Source organism: Paroedura picta, chromosome 2 (genome assembly GCF_049243985.1).
Source record: "Paroedura picta isolate Pp20150507F chromosome 2, Ppicta_v3.0, whole genome shotgun sequence".
Classification (NCBI taxonomy): domain Eukaryota; kingdom Metazoa; phylum Chordata; class Lepidosauria; order Squamata; family Gekkonidae; genus Paroedura; species Paroedura picta.
In genome coordinates, this window is record NC_135370.1 from 88,135,785 (window position 1) to 88,163,595 (window position 27,811).

General features: G+C 44.5%; 2 protein-coding genes across 3 annotated transcripts in view; one reads left to right on the forward strand and one right to left on the reverse strand.

Moving 5' to 3' along the window:
* Window positions 1-12,993, forward strand: part of LSP1 (lymphocyte specific protein 1) — a 102,945-nt gene extending 89,952 nt beyond the window's left edge. For both annotated transcript variants that reach the window (XM_077321497.1, XM_077321498.1), the window contains exon 11: window positions 11,905-12,993. The gene's annotated coding sequence lies outside the window, so the exon portion shown is untranslated. The remainder of the gene's footprint in view (window positions 1-11,904) is intronic.
* PRR33 (proline rich 33) lies at window positions 1,542-27,341 on the reverse strand. Its single transcript, XM_077321496.1, has 2 exons — window positions 27,021-27,341; window positions 1,542-3,180 (listed from the first exon to the last, which is right to left on the reverse strand). The coding sequence occupies exon 2, from the start codon at window positions 3,169-3,171 to the stop codon at window positions 1,681-1,683; it is 1,491 nt and encodes a 496-aa protein (XP_077177611.1). The 5' UTR covers window positions 3,172-3,180; window positions 27,021-27,341; the 3' UTR covers window positions 1,542-1,680.
* Between the last annotated feature and the right edge of the window lie 470 nt (window positions 27,342-27,811).

Consider the following 27,811-nt stretch of genomic DNA (forward strand, 5'->3'; position numbering starts at 1 on the left):
TTAACATAGAGATGATAGAGTATGTCTCCAGAGAGGCCTGCCAGACAACAGCAAACTATTGTTTTGTCACAACAGAATTTGAGTCCAATGGCACCTTTAAGACCAACAGATTTATTCAAGGTGTGAGCTTTCGTGTGCATGCACACTTCCTCAGAAAATTGAACAGGGATCATACGAGTACAGATATAAGGAGAAAGTAAGTTAGTAGCAAATTAGTATATAGCGTCATAATGTCCAAAACATGCAGTATGATAATTCTTTGTTAGAAAAGCAAATGAGTACTTTGGGTTCAGTTGTCCTTGACAAAAACATAAAGGCTAGTGATAAATGGCAGACACTTTCCCAGTTGTGAAAACAATTAAGAGAAACTTGTTGTTAGCTCCATCCATCTCCACCCAGGCATGGAGGCTCTCAACAAGTCTTTTTTAATTACTTCTTTTCACAGCTGGGTAAGTGTCTGCCATTAATCACTAACCTTTACATTTTCATTCCCCCAATGCTTTTGTCAATGACAATTGAACCCATAGTACTCATTTGCTTTTCTAACAAAGAATTATCATACCGCATATTTTGGACACTATGCCTAATTATGTGCTACTAATTTACTTTCTCCTTATATCTGTACTCTTATGATCCCTGTTCAATTGTCTGAAGAAGTGTGCATAACCACAAAAGCTCATGCTTGAATAAATCTTTGTTGATCTTAAAAGTGCCACTGGACTCAAATTTAGTTGTGGCAATACAGACCAATATGGCTATCCAGGTGAATCTATAGTTTTGTCAGACCAATTCCCTCATCCCACACCCAGGCTTTAGATTCAAGAAGTTTTCACATTATTTTTTGGTCTTGGTTTATGCTGTGATTTGAATCTCATATTTCAGACTCTTGTTAATTTGTCTTTTGCAATACTTTATACAGAAACATTAAGGTGAAAGCCTTAAATAGGAGCTTTGTTATCTTCTTCTCTTTCTATCCAATCTTACATTACCATGGGGTTGGTTGCTTTGAGCTCTACTTTGTCTGAAGAACTATGTTTTAAACAGAGTGTGTACACAGAATACTTTTTCAGAGACTTGATGATGGTATGGAAATTGATAAATAAGTTTTCCCCACATCATTCTATTGAAACATGTTGAACATCTGAGAGAAACTGAGCACTGCAATTTCTGACCATCTGTTGTATGTATATTATGGGTGGTTTGTAAAATCATGAGAAGTTCTGCAAAACACTGCCAATATGACAAGGAAAAAATGCCAGCCCCCATATAGGATACGGCAAAGCAGTCAAAAATATTCTGTCTATTACCAGAAAGTGCCTCTAGATTGGCTTACTGCAGTGCACCTATGTGGGTGTCTCCTGAGTGAGAAAAACACTACAGAGGTTTGAAATGACTGGCCAGCTTAAAATATTCTTCCTATTTGTTGGCTTCAACAGTTAAATAGGCTGCAACTTGAGCAGAACAAGACTGAGGTGAACATCTTTCCCCACAAGTGACTCTCACTTAAATCATGCATATACATTTCTAGGTACACAAAGAAGTCCCTTGAAGGCTTTTATTTTTCCCTGAAAATTATTCTTTTGTAGTAAATCTTGTAGTTATCTTAGACTGTCCAAAAAGAAACCTTTTAGGAGGAAGGGTTCACCCCTTTCCTTCAGATGCCACCCAGATGCAGGCCAGCTAACGCAATGGCAATTCCTCAGGTGCTCTGCACTGGATTCGGCGTACATCAAACAGAGTAGTAATCTTTGCCATGGGCTTGGATGCCAGCTCTTTAAGCTTCCGTGCATCAAAGCGAGGCCTGTGAAGCAGAAGAGGTAAGCGCCGCCGAAAGGGAAACGTTCCATCTCTCTTGATTTCCTTTTCTCCTCCTTGCTTTTTGGCTTTGCTGGTTGCCATCTGGTATAAGATGGCATCCCACATCTTGATGGCTCTTGACTTGGTTATCCTCTTGTTCTGACCAATAGCAACTTGGAAGCCTTGAGTTGTCTTTACTTCCTCCTCTTCAGGCTTGGTTGGCTTGGGTTCCTCAACTGGAAACTGGGGCTCTTCAGTGTCTATTATCAAATGCTTCTTAAGACGAGACCAGCCACTAAGCCTATTTTTGGGTGTCACAGCTGGCTTAGGCTTAGGCTTTGGTAAGGTACCTTGGGGAGTACCTGATAGTGGTAAATTCTGTTCACACCTAGCTTCAGGCAAGAGAACATGAGTGCTGACTGCTGATGGGGCAGGCACGGCTGTCTCTGGTATGATGTGCTTTTGAGAGCCACTGGGGCTTGCATGTCTTTGGGTCTCAACGTGTGGTTCAGGGCCTCTGTCACTTCCTGGCGTCACAGGCCTACTGACCTGAAGAGCTGGGGATGCAACTACAACTTGCTGTCCAGGATGATGCAGCATTGCAACTGCAGTTCTAGTTGGAGTGATTGGTCTTGCCTGGCTTGAGAAGTGTGCAGCTGGTATCTGTCCTGGTGGTGGATGTTCTTGGTGTACTTGTAGATGAAGAGGAAGGGGTCTGTTTTCACTACTAGGATATTTAGGTGACACTTGTGGCAGGGGGCTTGGTGGCTGCACATTATGAATGGAACTATGGGTTTCAGCAATGTGAGAAACCACCACTGGGGTCTCTACCACACATGTAGGTGGTTCCGGAGAAATGAGCACAGAATGTACAGCACTTGGAGGGGACAACTGTGTTTGCATGTGTGACTGTGCTCTGAGTGGCCACGAGGGCTCAGCAGTGCTCGGCCTCTGAAGTGGTGATGGGGAAGGGGAGGCAGTGATTTTGAGATGCTCTGAAAGGCTTCTCTGCTCTGTGACATTGAACATAAAAGGCTTCCCTTTGGGAAAAGGAGAAGGCACATGGTGGATAACAGGTCTGATGGAAAAGCGGGGTGGGAGGTTGATGGGGAGGTGTATTATAGTTTCTGTAGGCTTCAGAGGGGAGGAGCGCTCACTGTGCTCTACGTCAGGGCTGGCTTCACTCACAGGGGACAGACTGGATCGGAATGATGTGGTTTGCTGTGCTGATAAGGTTGCTTTCTTCTTTGCTGCTTTTTTCAAGAGTCTCTGAAGCTTAAGGTTGTCTTTGCCAGGCTTTGGTAGAATAGGAGGGGGTGGTTCCTGTGGATGAAGGGAAGCTGGCTCATGGGGTGGCGTTACAGTAATCAGCATTTTAATCCCCTGAAACAAAATGAAATTTTCCATCAGTTGTTATAATTTAAATATTTGGGCAGTGTAGATTCTTGTATGATGCCTATGCACATTAGCAAACACCTTTTCCAGGATTTTGTACTTGTGGGGTCAAGTTAACATGAAGAGCAGACAGTTGATAGAGCTGCTTAAAAACACATAAACATTAGAGCTATTGAACTACCTCGCATCCCTCAAAAGGGAAGAGACTTTAGAGTTGAGAAATCAAGTGATGTACACCTGCACATGTGAGCCAGCCTTTGTCTCCACTGTAAAATAAAGATATTAGAAAATTATAAAATCTATTATGTGGCTGAAACACTTTCATAGACTTCATGGATCATCTGTAGCTATGGATATTCACACATCACCCGACATTCTACTCCCTATCCCTAAAGATGATATTTAGCTTAAGCAAACCTGCATATTTCAATACCAATTCTGCCTAATCCTCATCGGGGAGGGTAATCCACATGTAACATTGGAGAGGATATGGAGATGGTTGAGCCCTTCATCCTCTTCTCGCTCTTATTCCTGCAACCTGTCTTTATAGTCTGTCTCAGATGGTAGGAAAACAATTCAGGGAAAAGGCCTGTGTGAAGAGGAAAGCAGCATTTCCAACCTTGTGGTGCCCTCCTAAACTGTCCTCTGCTTTCACCACCACAAGACTGGAAAAAGCATAGCAGCACAACTGCACCAAATGCATTATTTCTTTATTAAAATCTTTATACCCTGACTTTATACCTTTATACCCAGGTGATTTATATATATACTCTTGATCTCTCTCTTTATATGTGACTTTAAAAAATATATGATGGTGGTATAAATTACAAAGCCATTGTATAAATGATATGTGGGGTATGCAAAATTGCCACAGTAATGTAGTAATCAAAATGAAGCAAGTGCATCAGACTCATGACAGATACCATGAAATCTGAATACCTAACGCAAGGATTGAGATGAACATTAGGTGCAAGATTATGTGTTCAACATCCCAATATAAATCAGTCCATGCAAGTATTTCCCTCAAGCTAATTATTTTCCAAAAAGGAAGTATCTACAGCAATGATATAGAAGTCTCACGATTTCCTCAGTCATCAATTATCTAAATCAGGGGTAGTGAACCTGTGGCCCTCCAGATGTTCATGGACTACAATTCCCATGAGCCCCTGCCAGCAAACACTGGCAGGGGCTCATTGGAATTGAAGTCCATGAACATCTGGAGGACCACAGGTTGACTACCCCTAATCTAAATTACTGGATGCCCGTGACGTACTTGCATGGAGGTGGTGAAAAGTGCTGACAAATTCCCACTGACTTACAATGGCCCCATACGATTTTCAAGGCGAGGCACATTCAGAAGTGGGTTGCTGTTGCCTGCCTCTGTACTGCGACCCTAGAGTTCTTGGGGGTCTTCCATCCAAGTACTGACTCGGACAACTGCTCAGCCTCTGAGAGCCTATGAGATTGGGTCAACCTGGCCTATCCATGCCAGGGTCTGTATTTGCCTGCCACGTATAATTTTACAATGCCTCTTCATACCGCTGCTGGGTTTTTTTTTTTTTGTTGTTGTTGCATATAGGAAGACAGGCAGATGCAGTGTACACCACTGATCTAAATGCATTGATCTGGTGGTGACCTTCTGACTTTACAATGGCTGTTCTTTGCTATCTCTGCTTTACATATGTGCTTTAAAGGTGCTGGTCTGCCACCATCTTATCTTTGGATTTTTGTTCTTGAAATGGAACCTCCTGTTTGGCATCCTGAATTATGCAAAGGGGAATTATTGAATTGGAGAGATAAGAAGCTGCTCTACAAATTGAATTTTAGCTTTAGGCAACAGATTAAATAGGCAATTATTGAGTATCTTTGTCAAAGTTCACTAGAGCTATCGAGTCCACAGTGCTTCTCCTTGGTGATCTGTATGCTTGTTTCAGCTGCTCTGGTCTGTTGGCCAAAACCCATTGCTCATCCGATAGCAGGTCCTCTCGGGAGCAGCAAAGCAGAAAGCCTCCACAGAAAGGCGAGCTCGACTTGCTCAATAATATCCTGAAGCTTTGGTATGTAGAACAGATGTTTCCACTTGAGCACACACAAGTGGCCTGAACGGCATTTGCCTGGGTTGCAGTTTGTCTTTCAGCACAAGCTAATTAATCCTCTGGCTTTAGCAGAGACCTTGGAATACCTTCTGCAGGGTTATGGTTCCAAATCTCACTGTTTTTTTTCCTCACGTCATGAGGAGTTGGTTGAAAACTAATGGCTGGAGAATGCTTGCGTGGCAGGATACTTGTGTGTGCTACTGTTCTTCTGCCTTTCAGCAATTTGACTGTGGCTTCAAGTGTCCCCAAAAGATTGTGATGGCCTGTCACAACTGCATGTACCACATGGACATCATCTTGCTACACAAACCATCTTCCGTCTTGCTGGACACGCAAGCTGTTACTAGACCACTGAATGCATATGTGAATTGATCCAAGGGTGCGACGGACCTCATTTTCGCCACAAATGACTGTACAGCAACAAATAACCAGTAGCGGAGGAACTGTTGTTTTTTTTTTTAATGCACATTGTTTGGAAGTGAAAATCATGATGGAGCTAGCATGGTGCAATGATTAAGAGCAGTGGCTTCTAATTTGGCGAGCTGGGTTTGATTCCCCACTCTTCCAAATGCAGACAGCTGGGTGACCTTGGGCTCGTCACAGCCCTGATAGTGCTTTTCTCACCAAGCGGTCCTGTCAGAAGCTCTCTCAGCCTCACCTGCTTCAAAAGGACTGTTTCCATACTAGAGTTTTGGTTCAGATTTGCATTTGCATAGGGTCAAGCTTTTTGTCTGTTTTTGCCCTGACGTTCCCCTTTTCAGGTGCAGACCTAATTTGCCCCACAGCAATGGAATCCGCAGAAATCCAGTTTTCACTTTTTGAACCGGGAGTTAACAAGGTCTGAATTGGGGCTGGCAACTGCAGAAATGCGTGCATTCGGGTTTTCATGGCCATTTTGAGTGTTTAGGCATACCCCTTTCCTCGTGGCTGTCCTGCCTCCCCCTCCCTTCCATGGGAAAGATGCCCTAGTGCTCCCCTCTTCAATATGCCCTGCATCCCTTCCCCCCCCCCAATAGCATCTCTTCATTCCACATTCCCTCACCTCTCCCAAGGAGGAATGGCTGTGGCTGGGATCAGGGAGGCAAGGGGACCTCATTGCTTTCCCTTCCCCTTCCAAGCTGCAGTTGCCTCCTGTGGTGCAGGCTGGAATTGGCTGTCAAAGCCCTGAGGTCCCCTTGCCTCCTTGATCCCAGCCCATGCTGCGGGAAATGGCTATGGCTTGGATTGAGGGAGGGGACGCTCCAACGTGTGAGTGTAGGGTGGGAATGGCACAAGACAACAGCCCACCATTTTGTTTCCCCACCCAATGTTTTCTTTTACTATGGATTCACCTTATAATGTGTTTGGAGTGATTAAAAAACACAGAATGATTTCAGACTTGGAAGGGGGCGCGTTGAAAGTAACAAAATGGTGCTGTCAGATGATTGGGTGTTTTCATCATGTGGCAAAGATGGAAATGTTTTTGTTTTTTTAAAGGCTACCAGAAAGTTTCTACTTCCTGCCCGTTGGGTTTCGGTGCAGAAACAATCTGGGGGCACAATTTGGGGGCAAAAAGAGTGAAAGGGGGGGGGCAAAGGCTCCTAATATGGAACTCAAAAATAGTCTGGGGTGTGACTCATCATGAAAGGGAGGCTGGGTGAGTCCTCAATGCGAATATGAAAAGCAGAGTATAAAAACCTGTTTGCATCAGTAACACTAAAAACAGGGTTTGCTCCCCCAAAGGACTTCTCAATTGATAAATAGCATGCATCTCCCAGTAAGCTGAGGAATGAACCTTTTCCAGTCTTACAGGTGAAGAGTGAAAGCAGAAAGTGCAGTTCACTTTTTCCTTCTGTTAGCTAACTTTCAGGATGTTCAAAGTTTCATCCATCTACACTGGTGAGCATAATGAGTACTCAGAAGTAGATCCTGTTATGACCAATCATCCCCTATGACAAATTTAAAACTAATTTGCTTGTGCTTTGTGTTATGAGCAGAAAACGTGTGGAGTAGGCAGTTACTTTAAAGGGGCAGAAGACAACATTTTCCATACAGGGAATTGGATTGGAGGCCAATATGCTTCTATTAATGTGTAGCTGAATGCAAGAATGAATGACTCAGTAAAAAAGAAAAAAAGCATGTGAGTGCAGATTTGCTTTCATACGCCTGCGAACTAGGAAGGAAAATTTCTCAAATTCATCTCTTTTGCTCCCACTACATTTGCAAAGTGCTTCTCTGGCAAGTCCTTTTTGTTTTGTAATGGGAAATAGTTAAAACCTTGGCTTGTCTTTGTCAAGCAAAAATTCCATTTGCCTCTAGATGGACGTTCAGTCTATAAAACCCATGCTGTGGTCATTCTATATATGTTTATACTTCCTGCTTCCAGCCTGGCCAAATAGTAAATCTGTGTGACAGAATGTTTGTTTCTCAGCTCCAAACTTCTGCTTAATATCACTTTTCACATTCAGCGCTAGGGTTGTGCTCATTAACCTCTCTTCCAGTTCATGTCATATGCCAGGATAGTCTGTGAGGTCCACCACACTTTCCCTCCTCTGCATCAGTTCCAGACTAGAATTCTTAAAGCGTTCCGAGCATTAAGTATTAAGGACCCCCTGGTATTTTGTGTGGCTTTACTGAATGCAGTCACTTTCCACACCTGAATAGGGTTACACAGCAGAGCAACTGTTCAAGAATCCCAGATAGTTCAGAAAGTGTCCCTAGGTGAAACGAGAACTTTTGAAAGAACCTTGGGTTATCCAGTGTTTCCTTTCAGCTTCAATGCCAAATCACTTTGCTGCCTGGAGCACTCTACTCTACTCTACTATGTATGACAGTCTATATTTAAGTCTTTGCTGAACTGTATCCCGCCAGTTTTAGGAGAAGAGAGTCTCAGTGTAGGAGAGGGTATAGGTTGCTAGACGGAAAAGTAATCTGCAGTCCCTGACTCAAATGCAGTAACAGCTGTTCTACTTGGAGAGACCAGTGAGATGTGAGGAAATCTGATACTTATGGTACTGCAGCTGATCTGCTAAGAGAAAGTTGTAGTCGCTTTTCTCTTGCAAGGAGGGGGGGGGCATAACATGACCAGATTTCTCCCCCTACCGCTTAGCTAAAAAGAAGGGGGGTGGGAGATAAGGGAAATACCTGACTGCACACTGTGGCATAAAGGAGTGTTATATGCTCTATTGCAAGCTTTCCTCATGGCAAAATAAGAAGTTTTTGACCTATTCAAACCACTAACCCAGGTTCCTATCCAGTACTTCAAGGTTGGCAAGAGAAAAATCAGGGGGGGGGGAGCACAAAAATATTGAAAACAACACAGTGACACCAGGGGTGCTGCTCAAGGATTATCTAGGAAGTGGTGTCATAACCTCGGTTCCAGTTTTTGCCTGAAGTAAAGTAGTGTGGTGGCACACCTGACCTCCCTGCCCCCCCTCCAATTCCTCCCAGAGGCTGAGCTTGATAGAATTATGGTTGGCATGCTTGTCCAAATGCACTATGTCTTATCAGGGTTATGTCAAACCAGGATCTGCCACTATGATTCTGAAACTAAATTAGTGTTTCATATGAAATGACAATTGAGATATTTTTGACTTGTTTCTCCACACCAGCTTTGGTGCAGGAGGCCATGGGGGGGGGGGGCGAGACAGCATGAAGATAAACTCAGCATCAAGGAAAACTAGGATCTGAATGATAGTCTGATCTAAATTATGTTGTTGTTGTTGTTTTTTACAATAACCATCTGTTCCACTTAATATTTCTGGTAAGGCCTTGGAGGAGGAGTACGTCTCAAGGCTTAAGTGCCACTCAGGGTGGCTGTTCTGCCCCTGAGTGCCTACTCCTCCAATTGGCTTGCCTGTCTGTCCAGCAGCCAGCCCATCTCCTTCCATCTTCCACCCCTGACCACCACCTCCTCTTCCCACCTCCCTCTGAGGCTTGGAGGCTCCATATCCCTGCCGTGTAATAGCTGTCCCTGCTGGTGAGTTCCCTAACAGATGCCTGCAGCCTTTCCAGGTCCTGGGGGGAGCTAGAGCCCCCCCAACCAAGCGCCCATTGTATTCCTGAATGCAATGTGCTTGGCCCAAGTAATTCAAATAATAGCAACTTTAAGTCCAACAAAGTTTTATTCAAGATACTATCCAGGAAGCCCTCTGCAGTATTAAAGGCAGTGGGCACTAACGACAGCAAGGCGGGGTGGGGGGCGGGAGGCAGGCCGCTGGAGGCACGGAGACTTATCAGGCCCCCTCCCAGTCCCAAAGGTAGTGAGGCGAAGGCACGTCTGTGTGGGGGTTTGCGGGCACCACAGGGAGCTATTGGCTTACCCACTTGTCAGCTGCAGGCACACAGCCTTTCTGGCAGTGTTGGAAGGCCCGTGAAGGTACCCTGCGACCGCCGGCTCTGTAGCACAGGAGGCAGCTGTGGCGAATGTGAGTGGGCGGGGCAGGCCGTGAGTGCACTAGTCAGACTGGCAGCCACCGCCATCTCGCCTCCTGTGTTCTTGGCAGGCAGCTTGGCATCCTCCTTGGGGCAGGGACAGTCAGGCCCTCAGCAGGTGGGGACGGCACTGCATGGCGGCCCTGGGAAGGTCACTGGGCATTGCTGCAGCCGCCTCCTGTGCTGTTGGCGCCTGGCTCGACATGTCTTGTGGTGCGGGCAGAGGGGGGCCCTCGTGGCTGGCCATGGCACTCCGCAGCCAGCACACGGGTGGAGCGGCAGACAGTTGGAGACGTGCTGGTGGCAGACAGTTGGAGACGTGCTGGCTCCAGCAGTCGGGTGTATATGTGAGGTGAGAAGCAAGTGGTCGGTGACGGATGGAAAGAACTGAAGATGGGAAGATTGCAAAGCAACAGGGAACTAAGTTGCAAGGAAGTTCAAAAGAGATAAGGTTGTTCAAAAGCCAAAACCATGGGGCACAGAAAGGATGGTGAAGAGGGCTTTAAAGGTGCCAGTAACCTTGTGATTTTGTTTTTGAGCACCAGTTTATCTTTGAGGATCCAAATTCCTGATTTGGGCTACAGTTTGAACAACTGCTGGTCTCTGTTACTGAGTGGTATAAAAAAAAAGCACCTGTTGACAGAAAATGAATCGGAGAATGTTTGGACGATGGGGAGAAAAGTTAAAAGAGGATACTAAAAATTACCCTAACTGGGTGTGAGACTGGACTCCAACAGAGACACTGGAACTCTCCAACAGAGAGAACTTACTACAGGCAAAGGCCAGGCGCCACCAACAGCTGGGTGGGCAGAAAATAGCTCCTCTGAGGTTCCACCTGTGTGCTGCCTGTTCAGCAGAGGATAGTAAGAGGCAAGAATAGAAATTAGCAATAAAGAGTGGAGAGCTCCCAACAGAAGCTTTTGGCCATAACGGAGGCAACTTGGCTTCACTACACTCTCAACTCAGAGAACTAAGGTTATTTATTCCCTTACACATGCAAAGTGACAGTTGTGGAATGTAGACCTGGGTTTCATTTCTCCTCTGATTTTATTGTCTGGATCCGTACTTTGGGGAAAGGGTAATGTGAAGTTCTGAGGAGAACTTGCCTGCCTTCAAGAAGCAAAGCTGGACTTCAAAGGCACTCCCAGGCTGGGGACCGGTACCTGTCCGTAGATCAGTTGGTACCGGGCCGCAGCTCCTCCTTGTCCTCCTCCCTGGCTGCTGCCTTGGGGGCTGCCCTGCGACTCTGCCGCCAGCTCACCTTTGGTGCTCTCCAGCGGCTGCCATGCCTGAGGCACCCCCTTGGCGTTGCACTGCGCAGCTCCTGCTGGCAGCACCCCCCAGCAAGCGGCGGGAAGTCAGGGGCACCAGCGGGAAAGCAAACGGAGCAGGGGCTCAGGCGGCAGCAGCATCCCTCGGCAAAAGACTACCCCCCCCCCCGGGCCTCAGTAAAATTGTCAAGCGTTGACCGGTTCCCGGTGATAAAAAGGTTGGGGACCACTGCCCTACGGGACACAGGGGTCCATGGGGTTATTCTTTGCTTCCCTTTCCTCCCCTAGGCAACCCCAACAAAGTACTGGGCAGAAAGCTGAGGGCTGCTACTACATTCATGTATGCACACATGGTTATCCAGTCCTGCCTGCTTTAATAGGATAGGATACTGAAGAAAACCTCTGCAGACTTATGGTCCAACCCCCCCCCCCTAATATTGCACTGCTGAAAATATCCTGCTTTTCCAAATTTACAGAAAGATGCAATTATCCTAGTTGCAAGCCAATATGCTAATAGGATGGGGGAAGACGAGAGCAACAAGGGAATAAAGATGTCATGGGTTAAGTGCACGAATCAGTGCACTTAAGCAGCAATAAGGTACTTAAGGAGCAATAAGCACCTACTAGTTTAAACGTTGTCAAAAGATCAGAAGTAAGACGCAGAAAGTGAAGTGAAAATCTGTCTTGTGAATACTAATATAACAAATATTCCCCGATTTGAAAGTCTCTTAAAACCCCAGCACTTAACTCTGTTTCTATTGTTTTAATTAATTAATTACATTTTCCCTTGGCTGATGCTGGGTGTATTACTCTCTTGATTCAGGGTCTATGATTTTTCCATGTGGTAGATGCAGAGACTAGACTGGCCACCCTGAATGGCAAATCTTTTACCTATAAAAAAGATCCTATAACTGCATGTGTTTTTCTTACAGCTTGGCTTGGTCCTGGTTTGGACACTTGTGGCAATACTTCTGTGCAACGCTGAATCTTCCTCTCCTGATAAGGAACTCAACAAAAGGATGTCTTCCTTCCTATCTCAAATATGCAACCTGCTACTAAACCTGCTGCTGATCTCTTCACAGATAAGAGCATCACTCCAAACTGATATTTTTTTTGGACTTTCGGCAGCAACAGCAAAAGCCTTCTCAAAATCATTTGACTTCTGTTTTTGGAAAACTATTTGTTATACGTTCTTCTATGCCGTTCTAGTTTTCTTAGCTTGGCAAAGTGAAAGGCCTTTCATAGCCAGGTTTGCAGGATTATATTAGTAATCCAGGAGGGGTATACATATTTGCTACTAATTTGTTAACTTGGGAGCAAGAAAATAAAGCAAATGTTGACATATTAATTTGACCACTAGGAAAGCCTACCAGTCTTTACTTCATTGTAAGAATCTTTTTGACATTCAAAAATCATTAGAATCTGAAATTTTGAGAGTGGGAAGAAACTTTCTGTTTGCTGTTCTGGAACTTCTACAGTGTGTATCATTGTCTCTCAGTTATAAATTTGTAACTGTTTCATCATATTCATTTATATGAATCTACTTTTTGTCAGTACATGTGGTAGATAAAAAGTCCAGTTAAAGTTGGTAACTGTTTCTGCATGCTTATCGACTTCAGGATCCCCCCCCCCCCCGCCCCCAAGTGCCTGTCTGAATTACAATGTGGTGCTAACTACAGCTGGTTCACATGAACACATCCTGAAGTTCCCTCCTTCTATTTAGGCAAATATTTCACTCTCCAAGGCTTAAACCGTAGGCAGTTTCATTGGAACACTGAAATTTCCTTTGGCTGGGTTCATCAGGCTTGACACTGATAGCCTTACAGAATAAATGCATATTACTTGCTTGTCCTTCCTTCTCTGTTCAAAATAGGGGGGAGGCACCTTATCTAGCTCTGAAACTCCAAAGAGTGGAAATTTGCTTCTGAAGGGTCTAGAGGGCTTTCCCCCAATTTCTTTCACTTGTTAGCTTTTTGTGTGGATTTGTTTTGTAAGCAATTTAATAAAAATTCTGAGGATTATGTTTGGCACCAGTCATGTCCCTTGACCCTAAAATCTACCACAGTTCTTTGACAACTTCATTTTTACACAGTTCTTTCCACAGTAGAGATTGTGGTCCAACATCGAGGGGCAAATGTTAAATCATGCATATACTGAACATATTAACAGAAGTGAGACGGTGCACAGTGGGATTGTAGCCAAGGTTTCTGGAGACAGCACAAGTGTTGAAGATGGTTTGTATGAAGCCCTTCATGCATGCACCAAGCAAAAAGAAGGTTCCTCAATTACAGCACCTCAGTGAAGCGGGCTCTGTGCAAGAATTCTTCCACACAGGAAGCCCAGTGGCTGCAATCAATGAATATTTGTAGAAGGGAATGTATACAAACTACTAAATGCTTACACATAATTGATGGATGCCTGACAAACAATTTGATTTAAGAAGGCTAATTGGGGAAAGGAGTGAGGGAAAAACTGGCTTCTTTTCATGGAAGTCTTAGAGAGAAAAAGAATGGCACACTTTTCCATATCCTCCTGGTGGAAATGTCAGGTTTTGAGTTTGTTTCAATAATACTGTTTTGAACATGAGATTGTATGGGAGAATAAAGAAACACTTAGGATGGCCATGATCCTGTATGGTGCAACTACTTCTGCATAAACAAAAGGCAAGACTCCTGCTTGAGCAGACCCAAGGCCAATCAGCTCTAGCACCCCATTTCCTACAAGGACCAACTATCTCCCTTCTCCACTTTTATAGTAACCACCTCATTATGTTGCCTCTTTAGCAATCAGTTGTTTAGGTCAGCCTGGAATATAGCAGCAGAGGAATCTGTTAAGTGCAAAACTACTTTGTGCATGTCTTATACTATCTATATTTAAGGACCTGATAGAGATTCTAGTGTAGCGATCCCCAACCTGTGGGCCGCGGCCCACATGTGGTCCTTCGACTAATTGGAGGTGGGCCCTGAAGGACGTCTTCTCTCCCCCCCCCCCGGCCCTTTACTTCACCCCCCCAGCCCTTTACAACACACTTCATTGTTGTGGCATGTCTGTATCTTATTTTGAAGGGATGTTTAAACATTACCATAGCGATCAGAGAGCGCTAGGGCAGTGGTTGAGAGTAGAGGAGTAAACTAAACCCCCACCGGGCCTCAGTAAAAGGCGTTGAGTGGTCCCTGGTGAGTGGTCCCCGGCGTTGAGTGGTCCCCAGTGATAAAAAGGTTGGGGGACCACTGTTCTAGTGCACAGATAGTAACAACAGACCTCCCTGGATCTTATGAAGTATTAAGCTTAACTGAACTGGTATGATTTATTTTGGAGATGACCCATCAGTTTCCACCTTGTTTATTTCTGCTGTCCTGTGTTCTATATGTCCAGTCATGAAATGGGGTTATGAAAGAACCTGCCTCTATGAAGGAAGCTGGCATTCTAGCACCTGTCAATCCTATGTTGTTAAGCTCATTATTAGATCATCTTTGTGCAATTTTTGCTATCAATCTTGGATTTGTTAGTAGGGTTCCACTGTACTGTTCTTTCAACAAATTTACCTGCAAGGAAATGTCTCATACAACAGAGTTGTTAATCAGACTTGCTGCGGGGGAAGACAAAGCCAGGAATTATAGCCAGCCACAGCAGTGAGCACATCCATGTGATGTGTTATACCTGCGTTGAGGCACACTCAGACTTACAATGTATTCTTAAAAATGAAATAAATTCAGATACTGAGGACCACAGGCCTATGCTAGTCAAAAATGTGATTTGTAGTGCTAAATAAGGCCAGAACTGGCATGATAAAACTTGATTTATGATAGATGGTGGGTGCTCTGTAATTAATACACTTGTTGAAGAATACTTGGACTGTATATGCTCAATATAGCTTTACAGTGTTCCCTTAACGTCATTATTTAAAAACTGAAACTTTACTTCCCTTTCAAACTTTACTGACTTCATCTTTCAACTATGCAATAAACAGCATTTCTCTGTAAATATTTCTTCTTAAAAACTCTGCTAGAGTAAATGGATGAGGTTTTGTTCTTCTTTTGCTTTACTTTTCTAAGCCATAAACTACATCTTGCAGGTGGCTCCAAATATGTAATCATAAATTATTAGATCAGGGAAATAAGAGCTGTACCAAATCAGAGAAAACTACTTAAGGAACTGTTACTTGACCGATTGGCCTACATAGCATTGCTGAACCAAAATCAACCCACAAGCCCAATTATGTAATACTTTACATTTTGAAAACATACTGAAATAATGTATTCTGCTTGTTATGATCAACTTTTGTGTTGCTTTCTTCGGGCAAAATGGCTGGTGATTTTTCAACACAGCAGTGGACTAGATTTGTTAGGAATACCTAGTTTGAAAAGTACAGTGCTGTGGTATGGAGACCAGAGGAGGCCATTACCTGCTGGGCTAAAGGCAGCAGCTGCTGCTCCAACACAGGATGGGGCACCTTGTGAGAAGGTAGTAGTAGCAGCTGCCTAATGGACCTAGTAAGAATAGGGCATACTATCTGTGGTAGAGTTTTCCTTTGACCATGCAATGGCTGAACTAGAGTTGCCAGGTCTCTCCCCCCCCCACCCCGGACACCATCCAGAAGGGGGGCTAGATACAGGATATTTTGGGAGTCAAGCTTGGGGAGGACAGGAATCTCTGTGGAGTATAATGCCACAGAGTCCATTCTCTAAAGCGGGGGTCGTCAACCCCTGGTCAGCGGCGAGCTACTGGGTCGCGAAGGCCTCGGTGACGGGCCGCCACACCTGCCTCTCCCCCCCCCTTCAGCGAGAAGCTCACCAGGCCGCAAGAGAAGTGGCTGGGCTAGCTTTTTGCTATGATGGGGGGGGGAAGAGGCAGGTGCGGCCACCAGCACGCTGGCAGACACAAATGCGCATATGCGGAGCTGCCGCGCGTGCGTCTTAGTGCCCTCTGGTGGTGAAAATGTGCATGCGCGGCAGCTCAGTGCATGCACATTTTCACCACCAGAGGGCATTAATGCGCATGGGCGGCACCCGGCCCGCCGGCTCTTACCCACCCCCGAAGGCAGTCCTCAACCATAAAAAGGTTGGGGACCGCTACTCTAAAGCATCCATTTTCTCCAGGTCTGGAGATGAGTTGTAATTTCAGGGGATCTCCAAATCCCACCTGCAGGCTAGCATCCCTAGGCTGATCATAGCAGCAGCAGCACAGGGTATTTGGCCTCTGATTAGTCATATGTAAGCCTAGGTATGGCAAGGCAAGGCAGGTGCAAAGAAAGGAACAAGGCTCAGAGAAAGTACAGATAGTGCTGGCTTTCGCCAGTATGGTCAGAGAGACAGGGGAGGGGAGGAGAGGAAGACGTGACTGGGGATGTCTGAGAGGATACAGGGAAGGGAGAAAGAAGAACCTAAATGAGGAGCTGTGCCTGAGGCAACACAAAGCTACCAAACCTGGGCACATTCAGCAGGTAGATCTGGCAGAAGTCAAATGATTTCCCAAATCAAGTTGGAAATCTGGGGGTACGGGAAGGTTTTACTCTAGTTTTTCTCTATGTTCATCCCGACTTGTAAGATCCAGTTTGGAAATACCTAGACATTTTGGGGGTGGACACTGAAGAGGTTGAGGTTTGAGGAGCAAAGAACTTCAGAAGGGTTACCATAGAGTTCACCTTCAAGAGCAGCCATTTTATCCACGTAAACTGATCTCTGTTGTCTGACGATCACATGTAGTACAGGGAGATCTCCAGCCATCATCTGGAGACTGGCAATCTTATTCATTCCCCAATCTGCTCCTGAACTATCAAGTTTTCTCTTTTTTTGTGGTATTCTAGTCAGCTGGTATGGATTACTGGAACCTCTTTAAGAAATGGCATGTCCTGGTTTTAAGCTACAATGCAGCAGAAAACCTTCTAGTACACCACCACCTACATTCTTTTACATTGTCAGCATCCAGGACCCCAATACAGAACAACCAAACACCTACATGGTCTTTCAAGCACTCCAAGAAAACAGTGGCACCTTAAAGACTAACACAACTGGTGGCAAGGAATGATCTTCTTAAGTCACTGCTCATTCAATGTAATTTAAACTTGAAGGGGATATATGTTGGAAAGGCCTGAATCCTAACTTCCAGTGAAGACAGAGAAAGCACTGAACATGACCCACCATAGGATAGTTCCAGCTTGTTACATAGGTAAGCAGACTAATGGTGACAGGCTAGAAGCCAATCCTGGGCTGAACTCAGCCCCTGGAAGTACATATATACAACCAGCTTGGCATGAACTGAATTCTGGAAATCAGTTTTTTGTCACAACTGCTGAATGCCAACATGACTCTATCATCTGGCCAGCTGCATTTCAACCTAGTGTAAATTCAAAGGACTTCCTCTTGTTAGAGATCACTAGATTCCTCATTCCTGCATTATTTAGCACCATGTTGTATTTGCCAAAACAAAATAGATTATGCCAATTCTTCAAGGTGCATCCACGTTTGCTAGAAACAGCACAAAGAAAAGACCAGAGTAACCCAAATGTGATGATTAAACAATCACATGGTAAGAACTTTTGCCCTCTTCTGACCTAGTCTGGCTGCTATAAAGCTCTGTATCCTATTACCAGTCCCTTAGCTGTCCTGTCTGTTCAGTTATTCTCGAACATGTGAAATATGGATCTAAAAATAAAATACAGTTGAGGAACACCAAGCTCTGTGGGTCAAGTACTTGGAAAGGGCAGGATGCTGTATCTCCAATAACTACAGGAGAGTCACCAAACTGGACAAGTTCAGTTGGTGCCTTTTATGCAGGTGGTGGGAGAAGTAACAAAAAAAAGAAAGCCAATGGTCTTTCTCAGCACCTGAGAATTTTAATGGATATACCGGGATGGAATTTGAGACCTTTCTTTATGCTAGGCATGTGTTGTATCTGTGAATATATGGCTTGCTCATTAAAAAGTGATCGGGAGAAGGCCTATGGCTCAGTGGGAAAGCCTCAGCTTTGCACACAAAAGGGTCCAGGCTCAATCCCTGGCTCCTTCACTGCACAGGACCAGGCAGCCATAGGTGTGAAAGAACCCTGAGACTCTGGAGAGCCAGGATTGCCTGACCTTGATGGACTGATGCTCTGATTCAGCATAAGGCAGATTTGTATGTATCCCAAAGTTTGGAATTGATATTTAAAATTTAGTTTGGGGTGTGGCATGTTGCTTATTTCGGCCTTTGTTGATATAAGAAGTTTGCTTTGACGCCACTAAACAATAAAAGATCTAAGAATGACAAGTACCTGAGGTAATTCCAGAAATACACATATCCAAGGGTTTGCAGGAGGCATGTACTTTTCTCCTCCCTGCCATTTCCTCTTTCCCTTCCCTAGCAGCCCTGAGAGCCTCCCCCCATCCCTACCTCCTCTCCTTCCCGCCAACCCAGCAGTCTACCTTCACCCGTCCCTTTCTTCAGCTTTCCAGCATTCACTCCACCTCGCATTCTCTCCCTGGGAAAACAAGGGCTGAGTTGTGTAGTGACAGCGGGCAGGTCAAGCTTACCTGTGTAATAGGGAACCTGCAAGAACTTGCCGGGTTGCTTTATTTTTCCCCAGTATTTCCTTCCACACACTATTTCCTCTCTCTCCTCTCCCCAGACATTGCCCATATCCTCACCTGTCCCTGCTTCCCTCTCTCTTTCACACCCATCAACCAACCTATCTTTTATTTGCCCCACCCCAGCTATATTTGCTTCCATCATTTATGTTCCACCTTTTTTGACTATCAAGACACAAAGCAACTTACAGCATTCGCCTCTCCATTTTATCCTCACAAGACTCCCCACCATGAGCTCGGTTAGTGTGTGTGTCTGTGTATCTGGTCCAACGTTACCCAGTGCGTTTCCATGGCAGAGTCAGGATTTGACCCTGCTCTCTGATTCTAATCTGAAACTCTAAAACACAACACCTCACCGATTATCATGGGATGGCTGCTGAATAGTAACAAGCAGCCAGCCCTGGCTGAATCATGCACAGTAGCAGGGTTGGTTATTGTGAGGCCTGATAATGCTGAGTCCTCTCCTCAAAAGTCAAAATAGGCCTGTGCCTTGCCCCGCCCCCTGCCTTTATCTGACAGAGACCAAGGTTTGAAGGCTGGCAACATTTTTGACACTAGCAGCAGTGATGGAAGGTATTCATTCTTTAACACAATCGGCACTGTTTTGTCATTTCTGAGACTTTTAATCCCCTCAATGTATTTTTACATTTGAGAATCCACATTTTCTGCAAGCCTGGGGTTTTTCTGCATTCTGTAGAAAGGCTTCTCTTGTCTACTCATGTCCCCATCTCCAGACTTAAATATACATTGGTGTGCCAACCTGAGGTTTCAAAAAGACAGGGGATCATATTGAATGGGTCATACCTATAAACTTGTAGGATTCTGAAGAAGGGTTTGGTAACTGGTACAGGCAGAGCTAGGTAGGGAATTCTACTTTAAAAATACTTTGAAATTTGTCCTTTGTGTGTACAAATCGGTTTGGGAGTCCAAGCATCCATTTCTGATGATCAGCTTGTCACAAACGAGTGAGGTCTTAAAGAATCTAGTGATGGGTATAGATGCTTCCCCAACGTTGTAGACATCCTGTATCAATGTGACATGATGTCATCATCACAGATAAATAATGCCCCTCTCTGCAGAATTCCACCAGGTTTCCAAGAACGCCCCTGCTCAAGTCTGGTACAGCTTTGTTTTTGCAAATTTTGATCTCACATTGGTTATTTTTTGAATTTACAGATTCTCTTTGTAGGACTCTGAATAACTGGGCTGAAGCTTTAAGCAAGATTATGGTTGAACTAGTAGAAAAGCCTGTTTTAAAAATGAGCTGGGGGCCAGGCAATCTCCACAGCTCTATAGGCAGAAGGACAGCAAGAGCAGCCAGCCTCCTCTCCCCTCCCCCAGCAGCCAGGTTGGCTAGAGTGACACAGAGTGTGCATGGATGGCTGCCCACAGCCCCCCCGATTTACCTTGCGACTGCTCTTCCTCCTCAGGCCAAGTGCCTGGAAGCAGCTGGAGGAGTATGGGGAGGGGGCCAGGAAGAGCCTCTGATTGGCTCTCAGTCAGGGACTGCCCTATTGAGGGCATGTCCCCCAGTAAGGGCCAATCAGACCAGGACATCATCAAGAGGACCATGCAGTTTTTATGTGGTATGTTAACTTGGATGACATTGTAGCTATGCAAGAAATCTGGGAAATGAAAAAATCTGAAATGTTTGCACTGCAATCTCGCATCCCAGACAGCTCAGCCCATGCTGTCATTCCCCTTTTCCCAAAGGGCAGAGGACCTTGGATAGGTCCTCCTTTAATGTATACCTGCACAAATGATTTTATCACATTTCACTGTCCTCTTCTCCCATGTTGTCTTGGAAACTTTTTGTACTTATATGCTTTTTCCTTTAGGAATAAGCAAACCTGGGAGATATATTCTGACATTCCTAATGGATTATCAATTTGCACTATTGCACTTGTGGAGCTAAGCCCAACCCTGTACATTTGATGCAATGTGTTGAAAAGGAGGGACCTTTAGCAAAGAAGTCACTTATTCAAGTTTTGCTAACAGATGACATTTGTAATATATCAGATCCCCAGCACTTAAAAAAATGCACAGTATTTCTAAAATACCATATCCAACTGAGAGAATGGTGCTGGGATGGGTGAGATTAACTGTTTCCCTTGTACTATTTTCTTGACCTCAATTGCCCCTCTCTCCTGGAGCTGATATTTGTCCTTTTAGAGGAAACAGATAGGCTTCATCCAGGCATCCAAAATGGGAAAACCTGGTCCTAATCTTTGTGGCCTTTGTGGCAATAATTTGTACACACACAACCACACAAGCTGGAGAACAATTCTGGCTCTTCCAGTGACTCATCTGGTTTGGTCACAGAAAAATGTCAGAGATCTTCCTAATAAAAGAAGAAGCAGGGAAATGGACAGACACTGGAACAGTGTAAGTTTGGAGACCAGACAAATTGCAAAAATTTACATCTTTCTAAAAAAGATAACAAGAAAAAAACAAGGATATAAACTGTGAGCACAAATTCATCCTTGGTTCCAGTGTAGACGGTATGAGCAGGTTAAGTTGAAACAACTACTGTGGACAGACCTTTAACCCACATAATAAAAGCTTCCCATGCCCAGAAAACTGACACACTGGGATCCTGCTCCACAGGCAGAGTTTTAATATGCTCCCATTCTGCATTCAGAGGGATTGCACTTCAAGAAGTATACCATGTGGTTTAATTCAGATGTAATACACCTCTAAAAATAGGGCTGCCAGCTCTGAGTTGGGAACTATCGGGAGACTTTGGGGGTGGAGCCAAGATTAGGTGGGATATGGGGCTGGGAGGGACCTCAGTAAATGTTATGGAATCTACCCTCCAAAGCAGCCATTTTCTCCAGGGGAACCGATCTCTGTCACCTAAAGAGATATAATTCCAGATCTCCAGGTCCCACCTGACATCCCTATCTTAAAATCAGTGTGTGCCATAATAGCACACCCATGAGAATATTGTTTTCTTGAAAGACTAAAGTTTGATCATGTATGCACTAACTTGTGCATTTTTTGGCTTACATCAATTCTAGGTCTAGTGATTACTGCAAAGCACACAATATTGGGGGAGCTGAGGACTGCAAGTGATTAAGAGACTGGAAGCAAGCCGCGGAACTGCACAGTCCCTTTTCCTTTACTTGCGACTTTACAAAGCAGCAACACTGATGTTATTTGTGGTTAATGCTAATCTATCTTAATCAGGATGTGAAATGAGGGTCTGCAGTTCCTGATTAAGAAGGATCTCACTTAGCTGGCAGTTAATGCTACTTAAAGCCAGCAAAGTAGGGGGTGCTTACTCCAGAGAAGGGAGGAACAGGCAAGGAAAAAGGAAGCACATGGCCTGACACCTAATCCTGCATTTAAGAGATTCCCAGTATTAAGCCTGTGCTGGCCTACAGTTTCAGAGCTAAAGTTTTTCAGTGGATGAAAAAACAAAAATTGAGTCCAATAGCACCTTTAAGACCAACAAAGATTTATTCAAGGCAGGTTGGTTCAGGGAAATTATGAATTGGTTCAATGAACTGAATTGGAATGTTTAGGTTTGTGCCCATTCCTATGGATAATTTTATTTAGTCAATTCAGAATAAATCAACTGAGCATCAGTTTGGTTTGATTATATATACATGGCGTAATTGTCCTCCTATGTTTATGACAAACTCAGAAAACTATAGTGTGCAAAGTGGCAGTGTTTACTACGTGATACCTTAGTCTATGCACATGTGTTTACATACACATGTATGTAAAGCCCTACTTTCATGAAGATCTGACCTCATTCCAAAATTTAAATTATACAGGGATGCTACAGACCCAAAAGCAAAATAAAAACAGCAATTTATCAGGGGCAGGTATCAGTATCACACAGAGAACAATATTGACTAGATATTATAAATGTTTTTCTGTCAAAGTAGTTCAGCAGTGGAATCAAGTGCTTAAGAAGGTGGTGAGCTCCCCCTCACTGACAGTCTTCAAGCAGCGGCTGGACAAATACTTACTGTGGTCTGGATGCTTTAGGCTTATCCTGCATTTAGCAGGGGTTTGGACTGGATGGCCTACATGGCCCTTTCCAACTCTATGATTCTAGGAGTATACTGGGGCTCTCGCTTGTAAGAGATCATTGTGCAGAACTAGTTTGTTGGCCAGAGAATGTAGGTGCTCAATTCCTGAGGAATAACCGTGTGTGGTCTGGTAGAGAAGAAGGCTAGGAAGTACAGCAAGTACACATTTAATATACGTGTGGAATCAGAGCAACAGTAACATTCTGTTCACCATATGGACATATGCTGCAGGTGACATGGCTGGATGCCCACTGTTGCAACTTAATGCTTGGCCTGTATTCAGATGTCAAGTTAAGCCAGTATTAAGATGACACTGTGCACAAACCTGGCTTGTTACCAGGCTTGCACACCTTGATCTGACCTCCCTTTCCACACTTAGTGAAAGGAAGGAATTCTGGTTTTAAACAAATTTTGATTTTCTGAAATGTGCAAAAGAAGTCATTTGAGTTAAGCAGCATGCTCCTCCCCCAGTCAGGATTAGGACTGCCAGCTCTGGTTTGGGAAATACCTGGAGACTTGAGAGGGCTGGAAGTGAGCAGGATTTGGGGTGGGGAGGGACCTCAGCAGAGTATAAGGCTATGGAGGCCACCCTCCAAAGTAGCCATTTTCTCCAGGGGAACTCCTCTCTGTCATCTGGAGATGAGCTATAATTCCAGGAGATTCCCAGATCCCACCTTGGGTCTGACATCCTTAGCTCATAATACTAACCATGAGTAACTGAAGTCTGTGTCACTCCTGAGTAACTGAAATTTGTTTTACGTAGGACTCCCATCCCACTTTGTGCTTAAATGGAAGCAGGAACAATGCACGTATGAAGGATGAGTTCAAGTACAATGCTAACTTACAACATCTGAACACAGTCCATACAAATAGGTAAAATCAAATCATGTAGGACAAATACTGTGGCTCTATTGTAATTCAATGATGAACACAGAAAAAAAAATCACATTGGTATGGCTGCCTTAGCAGAAGCAGGCAGCCAAGAGCTGTTTATAAAATATTGATTTACCTAATCTAGGCTGAATTTATTCCAATCCCAGCTCAATTTAGTCCCTGCCATCTCCACTGAATGCGATTTCCATTTTGATTTTGTCAAATTTAAACTTTCCCTCTGCAACAAGCATGATTGATCCAGGGTGACCCTACCTTTATCCTGCAATATCCTAGAGTGGATATAACCCTCAATATTTGAAGAATCGGTTTGAGAAAGCATGCAGAGCTCTGCCTGTTTCAAATTTGGGGCTGAACTCTGTGGTAGAGAAGTCCTGATTGGCCAGGGCATCAGTTCCTGGTTTCCAGGCTTAAAGGGGAAGCCCTAACTTTTCTCAGCAGAAGTTCCAGAAGCCTGAACTTCTCTCAGTAGAGATTTGCCTCTTGGTTTTTTTCTTCCTTCTCTGCTGTCTCCAATCCTCTCCCCCCGCCCCTCGTTCAAGAAAAGAAAGAGGCTCCGGCTCTGCTTGGCTCCCCCTTCCCCTTCCGAGCTTCCCTAACCATGTGCAGAACACTTTTCTGTTTGAATGGGAAGGGGGGGGGAGAGGAAGACTCAAATTCAAATCGATCTGGATTCAGCAGGATCCACAACGGAATAAACAAAGTAAGTGCAGATTCAGCCATAGAATCTGAAAAGAAATTTCATATATTTTCCTAGTAGGTGAATCATGTTGAAAGTTGAATGAATATGAGTGACCCAATAACACACATACACAAATCATATAGGAGTCTCAGACAGTGTTCTTCCACAGCCACACATCACCAGAATTCCGTGCCAGAAACTGGATGTGGCACACCCTAAGTCCAAAACATGTTCTCTATCACTAATTACAGACCTGCCTGGAAGGAAGGAAGGAAGGAAGGAAGGAAGGAAGGAAGGAAGGAAGGAAGGAAGGAAGGAATATACATTTGATTAAATGCTCAGCTAAACAGAGGAGCCAATAGAAAATGTATACAGGCCTACATATATAGGAATATTAGATTCATTAACTGCCAGGGTGCTAGGCTGTGCTCCTTCTCTTACTCTGAAAGTGCATGCAGTATTTGAGATTTAATGACATTACAGGTCTATGGGATACATTAAGAAATGTGATATTTAAAGGGTGTGGAATAGAAAGAATTTTGGAAATGAGAAGAATCAAAGGTTTCTAATCTAGAGAGCCAAGCTTGATTTCCCACTCCTCCGTATGCAGCCAACTGGGTGACCTTGGGCCAGCCAGTCCTGTTAGAGCTGTTCTCACAGAACAGTTCTATCAGAGCTCTCTCAGCCCCACTTATCTCACAGATGTCTGTGGAGAGAAAGGGAAGGCAATTGTAAGGTGCTTTGAGACTCCTTATGGTAGTGAAAAGCAGAGTATAAAAAAGCAGCTCGTCTTCAAATTTTGTTGCCATTAGGGCTGGTTTTGCTTCCAGTTCAATATCTGAGTTAACTTTTGGAGGAAACAGAGGGAGCAGACCACAATAGTCTGAAGAATGCAATCAAAGCATGAACCAAACCCATAAATTATGTAGAAGTTAAATACTGCATTAAGGCTGCAGTTCTAAACAGACTTACCAGGGAATAAGCCCTAATGAGCTCAGTGGGACAATTCTGATCAAAAATGCTTAAGACTGCACTGCACCATTCACATGGTGAGCCTTCTGCACTGTGCATTCACTACAGATCCAGCAGTTTCCTATGCATTTTCTACCATTCACCACCATTTCCCCTGTATATGTTCCCCTACAGTGCCACCAGAGGGCTTATTTAAAAACTACAGTAATTCTTGTAACATTTTTTAAAAAGTAAGCCTCACAAAGTTCCCTGACGGCAGGGTGGGGGAAATGCGAGATTCAAGTGGCTGACAGAAGGGAAGCACAGCCAGCGTGGGTGTGATCCCTGAAAATTTGTGCTTCCTATTCAGACAGCATTGTAATGTATTTGGACTAACTTCTGTAGTAAAATTGTGTAGTAAAGCAGGTTTGAGAATGCGTAAGAATGTGTTGAGGGCAGGAAAATCAGGAAAATGGACAATTACAAGGCAACATCATGGGAGTGACCCAGAAACATGCATTCCAGTCTGGAAGCAGTGGAAAACACTGTCCCTGAAGTAGCCAAGAATTAATCAAACAATCCTAAATATTCAATAAATGCTTTCAGCAGCTGAAATGAAACCAAACACTTGCAATCCAGACACTTTGGATGTGAACTGTGTGTGTGCTGGGGGTGGGGGGAGTTGCACCTAAAGCTTATTAGATGAAGATCACCCATTTTGGCAGGAAGCAGCATATTTGTGTAAACAAGATACGGAGTTAGATTCTGGTGGGTAACTGAGTTGGTCTGAAGCAGCAGAACAAAGTTTGAGTCCAGTGGCATCTTTAAAATCAGCAAAGTTTAATTCAAGATACAAGCTTCCGTCAGTTATTGTCATTATTATCATTATTTATTACATACTGCCCTCCCCTGAGGCTCAGGGCGGTTTACATGGAACTGGAGAAAAACAGTACAAATAACACGATAAATAGAACAATAGCAATACAGTCATAACTAGGCTTGTGCGCTTCAGCTTCAACACTGCCTTTCTCAGTGAACAGGCTCAGTGGTTCATAACAAAAGTTTAAAAATAATTAATAAAACAATTAAGGCCATATAAAATTACTAAATAATATGTATGTAGCTGTTGTAGCTTTCATTGTAACTCTCTCTCTCTATGTGTGTGTGTGTGTGTGTGTGTGTGTATATATATATAAAAGAGTTACAATGAAAGCTACAACAGCCATTCTTTTTATTATACTTTTTCATGGTTTTTTAAAATCCTACTGCCCACGCAGGAGATCAGCTGATCTGTCTGGGAATGGCTGGGTGTGCATTTCTCCTGTACTCACATTTGCCAATGCACAGATCTCAGTGCTTCAGCCTTCTGCTGTACTGTACAGAGTTGCCATCTCGGCACGCAAGAGGCTAGCTATCCTAGGCAGCAGACTCAATTTGACTGTGAGGAATAGGCTTGCCTTTCATCAAACCCTGCAACTCAAGAGTGTGCCGCTTAGATTTTAACAAGCAGTAAATCCGCACTGGAGGCTCATTCGCGCTTTCTTGATTGCTTTCTGAGCAAACGTAGCATTGCTTTGGAAACTGCCAGCGCAAAGCACTCGCAGCTGACGACGCGTGGACAATGAATCGCAAATGTAATCCTACACGCAAGGGGAAAGGCAACACAGAAATCTGCACATTTGCCTCAATCAATAATACAGCATTGCACAGTAAAGCAAAGAGGTAAATGGATTCTTGCCGCGATCGCATGCACCAACACATATACCAATGGCAATAAAAGGGTTGTTGGGTTTTACGCGTCCCCCCCTTTCTAAGCAAGCTAATTATTAGGAATTAGTCTGGTTTCTTGCATGTTATTTTATCCTAAAAGGGAAGTGCCTTGCAGGGGAAATGGGGAGGGGGCTTTTGCTGAGTTACCTGGCGAAGGCTGCTGGATGGCTAAAGGCTGCGGCTCCCTGCTCCCAGCTCCGCGTGTTCAAAACCCTCTCGGTGCCTGGACTCTTCCCATCCGAGGGAGGGAGGGAGGGGGGAGACGGCTTCCTGCCCAAAATAAAACAGTCCCCACAGCTACTGCCCGAAGGCCTCCTCTGTCTTCACAGGCTGCTCGCGCACAGGTGCCGGCCCCTCGGGATGGCTTGGGGCGACGCTGCAAGCGATCCTCGCTAACGAGAGGCGGGGAAGGGGGACAAACCGGGGAAGAGGAGGCTGCATGGAGGGAGGCTTGAGCGTGCGGCGAGAGCGAAGTCGCACCGCCAGGGCCCGACTCTGTTCCCTTGGTAGCGGTGGCCCCCTAGGGGCAGAGCGACGCCACTGCATTCGTACGCCTGTAGCGTACACTCGTGCAAAAAATGAAAAAAAACAAAATACCCCCGAATCTTAAAAGATCAACAATCCAAATTAAAAATTATGTCTCAACTCTTTAGTCTTTCAGGCACCCCAACGCTCCTGGTTATTTCCTGCAGCAGATTAACGCGGCTACTCCGCTGTAAACGGCTGGTGATTCTGTTGCTTTTGGTTTTGCACATGTCTTTTTTGCCATACCCCCTTTACCCATCGTGAATTCCCGCTCTCATACAGCTTGGAGAACCCAGCCTCTCCAATTTGTGGACTAACAAACCCATGATTGTGCTGGAGACTTACAGAGAGTCTTAGCAGCCCCGTCGCTTCCTTTTCTTTAAATACCGCAGGTAAGCAGTCTATGGAGTTTT

Coding starts and splice junctions, on each gene's coding strand:
- PRR33 (XM_077321496.1), bottom strand. CDS start 3,171: ATGCTGATTACTGTAACGCCACCCCATGAGCCAGCTTCCCTTCATCCA.